The sequence below is a fragment of the Humulus lupulus genome, chromosome 3 (genome assembly GCF_963169125.1).
Source record: "Humulus lupulus chromosome 3, drHumLupu1.1, whole genome shotgun sequence".
NCBI lineage: Eukaryota > Viridiplantae > Streptophyta > Magnoliopsida > Rosales > Cannabaceae > Humulus > Humulus lupulus.
The window spans coordinates 55,632,406-55,638,982 of record NC_084795.1 but is presented as its reverse complement, the minus strand read 5'-3'; the positions used below and the strand labels follow the sequence as shown (position 1 = coordinate 55,638,982).

Below are 6,577 nucleotides of genomic sequence, written 5' to 3'. Positions count from 1 at the left end.
AAGGCAAGGGAAAGCTGGACCAAGCCTGAGGTGGAGAGCTCCGAGATGAAATGTACATAGCCAGCTGTTCGATCAACATGGTCGAGGAGTGAGTCAGGACAGGGATTACCTAACTGCTCTTTTTGCCTTAGTATGGCTGGTTAATGTATTTGAACCCTGTAACTTTTGTAAATGGCCTTTAAACTGATATTTTTGGGATCCCGTGTTAATAAACAATGTTTCCTAATGAAAACGTGACTTTTGAGACCAAAACGCTTTTAACCCTAGTTCTTCTACAGTTTCAGTAGCACGATTTTATATTAATGACTTGGTTGGCAAGTCGGGCACTTTATAAACACACAGTGTAACAGTCTTGGCTATCCAGGGCGTTACATATCTCTAGAGACAGAATGGAAAGGTTGATCAAAGATAGGGTACTTCAAGATCTGGATTTTTCAGATTTCACTGCCTGCGTTGATTGTATTAAAGGAAAGTTAACTGCGAAGGTTAGAAAGAGTAAAACAGACAGGTGCACAGGATTGTTGGAGTTGATTCACACTAATATATGTGGTCCTTTTGTTCCACCTGCCATGGGTGGTTATAGATACTTCATCACCTTTATTGATGATTTTCCCATTATTGCCATATAGAGCTCATTTGTGAAAAATCTGAATCTTTGGATGCATTTAAGATTTTTAAGACGAAGGATGAGCTTCAAAAGGGGAAGAAAATTAAGGCAGTTAATTCAAATAGAGGTGGAGAGTATTATGGGCGTTATGATGAAAATGGAAGGAACCCTGGGCCTTTCGTTAGATACTTACAAGAATGTGGGATTGATGCAAGATATACAATGCCAAGTACACCTCAACATAATGGAATTGCTGAAAGAAGAAATCGCACTCTTCTTGACATGGTGCGATGTATGTTAATCCATTCTAGTTTGCTAGAGTTTTTATAGGGTGAGGCATTAAAGACTAGAGCTTAAGTGCCCAACAAGTCTGTCCCAAAGACACCTTATGAGCTATGGTCAAGTAAGAAACCAAGCTTGCGTCATTTTCATGTTTGGGGTTGCAAAGCCGAAGTGAGGCCCTATAAACCATAGTCTAAGAAACTTGATCAGAAGACCATTAGTGGTTATTTTGTAGGCTACACCATTGGATCAAGAGGTTCCAGGTTTTATTGCCCATCTCACACCACTAGGGTTATAGAATCAGATAGGGCTGTCTATTTTGAAGATGAATTTATTTCAAGTCAAGGGTAAAGAGAAATTATTTTCAGGGAAGAACGCATTTTTGTCCCTGTACCTGTCGCTTCCGCTCCTATTGATGATCCTGTGATTGAACAAATTCCAGTAGAAACTCATGATGAACCTCAAAATCAAGAACAAGGTGAAGATCATGATGTTGGGGATGATGAAGTTATGGTGAGAAGATCACAGAGAGCCCGCAGGCCTGCTAATCCTGATTACTACCTTGTCTATTTCCAGGAACACGAGCTTGATGTGCAAGATAATTCTGAGCCAGTCTCTTATCAAGAAGCCATGCACAGTCCTAAATCTGTGTTGTGGATGGATGTAATGAAAGAAGAATTAAGTTTTATGTCACAAAATGAATTTTGGGAGTTGGTTCAGCTACCCAAAGGTTGCAGACCCATTGGATGCAAATGGGTGTATAAGATCAAACGTTACTCGAATGGGCAAGTGGGAAGGTATAAGGCTAGGCTTGTGGCTAAGGGCTGTAGCCAGAGAGATGATATTTATTTCAAAGAAACCTTTTCATCTGTTTCTACCAAAGATTCGTTGCGAATCATTATGGCTATAGTGGCTCATTTTGATCTAGAACTCAATCAAATGGATGTGAAGACCACCTTCTTGAATGGAGATCTGTTTGAAGATGTTTACATGACTCAACCTATTGGTTTTGAGATGTCTGGCAAAGAACACATGGTTTGCAAGCTCAAGAAGTCTATCTATGGACTTAAACAAGCATCAAGGCAGTGGTATCTCAAGTTTTTATATGATTGTCACTGGAAATGGCTCCAATGAGAATGTAGTAGATCAATGTATATACATGAAGGTCAGTGGGAGCAGTTTTATTTTTCTAGTATTGTATGTTGACGACATCCTACTTGCATCTAATAATTCTGACCTGTTGTCTGAGACAAAATAACTTTTGTTTAGCCATTTTGATATGAAGGATCTTGGTGAGGCTTCCTATATGCTTGGGATTCAGATTCTTCGGGATAGGGCTAATGGTATTCTTCATTTGTCTCAGAAGACTTACATTGATCGGATCTTGAAAACATTCAATATGCATGCATGTTCTCTTGGGAAGGCACCAATAGTGAAGGGTGACAAGTTCTCAAAGGCTCAATGTCCAAAAAATGATAAAGAGAGAGATGAAATGAAAGTCGTTCCTTATGCGTCATTGGTTGGTAGCTTGATGTGTGCTCAAGTATGCACACGCCCTGATATTGCTTTTGTTGTCGGCGTGTTGGGTAGATACTTGAGTGATCCTGGTCTTAGCCATTGGAAATCGGCTAAGAAAGTCATGAGGTATCTTCATATGTTGACTTACCGGCTAGCTGACACTCTTGATATAGTTGGGTTCAGTGATGCCGATTATGCGGGATGCACGGATGATAAAAAGTCCATTTCAGGCTACATTTATATGATGGCTGGAGGAGCTGTTTCATGGAAAAGTGTCAAGCAAACACTCACAGCTTCTTCTACGATGAAGGCAGAGTATATGTCGTGTTATGAGGCTACTTGTCAAGCAATATGGCTGTGGAATTTCATTTTAGCATTGAATGTTGTAGAATCTATTTCGAGGCTACTGAAATTGTATTGTGACAACTCCGCAGTAGTAGCTTTCTCTAAGAACACTAGGAGTACTTCTCGCTCAAAGCATATTGATATAGAGTACTATTTTGTTAAAGAGAAAGTCGCTGATTCCCTCATTTCTATTAAGTACACGCCTCCCCCTAGCATGTTAGCAGACCCACTAATGAAAGGCTTACCTATATGTGTGTTTTTAGAGCACGTTGCTCAAATGGGATTGTCAGGAGCATAACTTGTTGAGCTTAGTGGGAGTTTTGTTATTTATGTATTGAACATGCTAGTATTTTGTATGGATTGCTTATAGCTTGTATTTTGATCTGAACATGCATAATGATAATTGAAGTCACTTCTTATTATTGTTATTACGTATATATGTTTATATATATATATTATTCTTCATCGAAGTGACAGGTACAAATGGAGATGAATTCTTCATCGTACCTCATGCATGTTTGGTTTGATAGTTAAATGGTTGTTATGATATTTAAATGTCTACAGGGCCAAGTCATATGTAATATTTGTATCCTATTAGTATGATATTATATATGATTTATTTGACTTCCATATGTGTGTTAGAAAATATTGTGGCGGTTTGATTATACTGTCCAAGTGGGAGAATGTTAGAATTATTATTATGGACTAATATAATCATAAACATTATTCCATAATCACAACCATTAACTAAAGTGCCTATTAATTACCAATAACCATAATGGGATGGTTCACACCTATTAATTGCATTAGAGGCACATGGTGGCACCCTAATGACTATATGTTGGCCCATTAAACTATAGTCCAAACACCACTATCATAATAAACCCAATTAACCCACTAATACCTGTTAGGGTAAGAGGGCATAAAAGGGAAGATGGCATATATAGTTGCAAGTGTGTGAATGTTGTGGTATCTTGGTAAGGGTTGCTCTCCATTGGTCTTCTATAACCATTGCACTTGATCTTGTGTATTGTGTGTGTTTCTTGGCAGATGTGAAAGGTGAAATGGCTCAAGATGGGATTGGAAATATGGGAGGTATGTTCTCTACATTTCCAAACTAATGCCCTAAATAAAATGTGTTCTTGGATTGATTGTGAGCATTAATTGATTGTGAAATCTGTTTTGAGCATTGATGATGATGCTTACATTATGTTTACAAACTAACATTTCATATAATCTACTCCTTGGGGTCATGCCTAGAGAATTAAACCAATTAATAAAGAATCATAAGTACATAAATATTGACTTAAACAAAACTAGACTCCTTCTTTATATTTGCTGCAACGTTGTTGTACTTCTCTTCACTTATCTGATTTTGATTGAAACGTTTAACCACTTGAACTCCCTTCAATGGTCAGCAAGTGCTTGCATCCTCCTAAAGCAAGGCTTGTAAAAATCTTCTCCCGAAGACTTCAAGAATGGTGTTCAAATTACAACTCGTATTCACTCAAAATGAAACACTCGTTTTATTACAAGAACACGTGAATACTGTGATCTTGTATACAATGTATGAACTCTCAAAACAATACACCAAAGAGTTCACATTTTCTCAACACCTTAGAACATTATTTATAGAGACCATTTCGTTCTAAAAAGGCTGAGAAAAAAAATCAACAATAGAAACAAGAATATTTGATAATATTATTCATTTATGGAGATTTGCTACTTTGTTGGTTCCGTCTTGTCAGCCCTACAATCCACAGAGACAGCTTATCCCTGAGTCAACACATAATTTCCTGAAAAAGGAAATGAGCAATAAATTACCAAATGATTTTTTTTCATGCAGAAAACTATCCTTGGAAAGTATGAAAATTAACCTAGAAAATCTATAAATCTATAAATGTATTCACATTATATTTTCCTTTGAAAACAAGATATAAATTCCTTATTTAAAAATATTGTTAATATAAATATGAAGCAATAAATATTTGCAAATCCCACCAAATATTCAAAGGTATTAAAACCAAATATCACAATGTAGAAGTATTTAAATATGTTTTTTTAATAAAATAAGATATATCAATAAATTTGTAAATTTAAGATTTTACAATCTCCCCCTTTGGAAATTTCATAGACAAGGTATACCTTATTATTTTTAAAGAACCTGCAAGAAACAAGTTAATGCCACAAATATGATAAAGAGTCCCAAATTTACTCCCCCTGCAAAATATAGTCAAAGCACATAATAATAACCAATGCATTGTAAACAAAACACCAAAAAAATGAGACTACGTAGTTTCTCTCCCCCTCATTGTCTAAGAAATGCCAAAGGAAAACAAACAGATTACTAAACAATGACACATTTAGTGTATGTTTACATTTATTAAATGAAAATAAAAATAGATGGAGAGGATCTGAAACCGTCATGGGGCTAGAGCAGTGGAGGCATTGAGAATTTCCAAAGAAGCAAGGATGTGGCGGTGAGTGTCCTCTATGGCAGTGAAATGCTCAGAAAGAGTGGAAATTCATGTTTTGATAGAAGTAAGAGTTGTTTGAACAACAAGAGATTTAGGCTCAACAACCCCAGACCCAAAAATGACCAAGGTAATGCCTTTGGACTTTTTAGTCGTCTAAGGAACGCTGTCATCTTTGACTTCTTTGACAATGTAGGAAGGACAAACCAAAAGAGTAACCAGAGATTCTTAGGATATCTTCGAAGGATGTTGAGTATCCAACAACTTATAATGACGTGAGGAAACATCAAGTGTTGGCCCTTGCAATTCACACCACATAAAGAAACAATCAAATCAAAGATTGTTGAAGCAAGGTCAACAGTGATACAGGTCCCAACCTTAAACAGAAAGAAGGCCATGTCTTGAGTGATTGTAGAGGAGTGTGTGGTAGGGAGCCAATTGTACATGGAAAACTTGAAAGGGGCACCATAGTACTGCGTAAGGTCCGAGACTTTGAGAGATGCACTTGGTTCTCACACCATAGCTTGGTTATTAATGCTCAAGAATGCAAATTTATTAGTTTTAAAGTATAAAATAAGTTAAGTTTTAATTAATATTTTCATTGAGTTATTGTAATATATTTTATAATTGAAAATATTAATTGTAATTCAATTTGTGTTTAATTTTCATTAATTAGTTTCATTTGGGCATTAATAAAAAGCAAGAAGAGAAAGAAATGAGTAAAGCTGAAAAAAAAAAAAAGCAAAGGATAGCATTTTTGGAACTAAAAGGCCCATTTCGAAGCCCAAGCCCACTGCCTCTCCAACCATTACCCATTTCTGCCAGCGCACCACATGGCGCCTTATCCTCTCGCCACACATCCCCCTAAAGCCCTAGCAACCCGTGAAACCAACTGTGCCCAGACCCGCCTACCTGCGTGCCCGCCCATGTGACCCACGCCCCAACTTGTGACCAGCTTGCCTCTTCCTTCAGTCCATCCGTAACATGTGGCGTGCTCCAATTGGTTGCGGCTAAGTCAAACCTCCAGCTTCCATAGTGTTTCCAGCCCAATCTTTTGTGCAATTTTGGCCTTGAACCTTCCATTTTCAGCTTTAAAGGTCACATTTTGTGGTAGAAAAATGGCAAAATGACCATTCTCTAAAATAGCTAGGTTAATATTAACAATAAGATTTTATTTTTCAAAATCATATTTTATTATTAATATTTCAGATTTATTTTGTAAACCTCATTTATAATTTAATTTCTTTTTAGTCTTTTTCTTCTTCTATAAATAAGGTCTCTTCTTTCACCTTTGGTATGTAACGCCTTGGATAGCCAAGACCGATACACTGTGTACTTATAAAGGTGCAAG

General features: G+C 36.8%; 1 protein-coding gene across 1 annotated transcript; it reads left to right on the top strand.

Moving 5' to 3' along the window:
- Positions 1-389: 389 nt before the first annotated feature.
- On the top strand, positions 390-3,873 carry LOC133824186 (uncharacterized). Its single transcript, XM_062257058.1, has 5 exons — positions 390-576; positions 630-899; positions 1,125-1,152; positions 1,258-1,619; positions 3,803-3,873. The coding sequence occupies exons 1-5, from the start codon at positions 390-392 to the stop codon at positions 3,871-3,873; spliced, it is 918 nt and encodes a 305-aa protein (XP_062113042.1).
- Positions 3,874-6,577: the final 2,704 nt, after the last annotated feature.

Coding starts and splice junctions, on each gene's coding strand:
- LOC133824186 (XM_062257058.1), top strand. CDS start 390: ATGGAAAGGTTGATCAAAGATAGGGTACTTCAAGATCTGGATTTTTCA. Junction 900..1,124: donor TCTTCTTGACATGGTGCGAT/GTATGTTAATCC, acceptor GTTATTTTGTAG/GCTACACCATTGGATCAAGA. Junction 1,620..3,802: donor GTTGGTTCAGCTACCCAAAG/GTTGCAGACCCA, acceptor GTTTCTTGGCAG/ATGTGAAAGGTGAAATGGCT.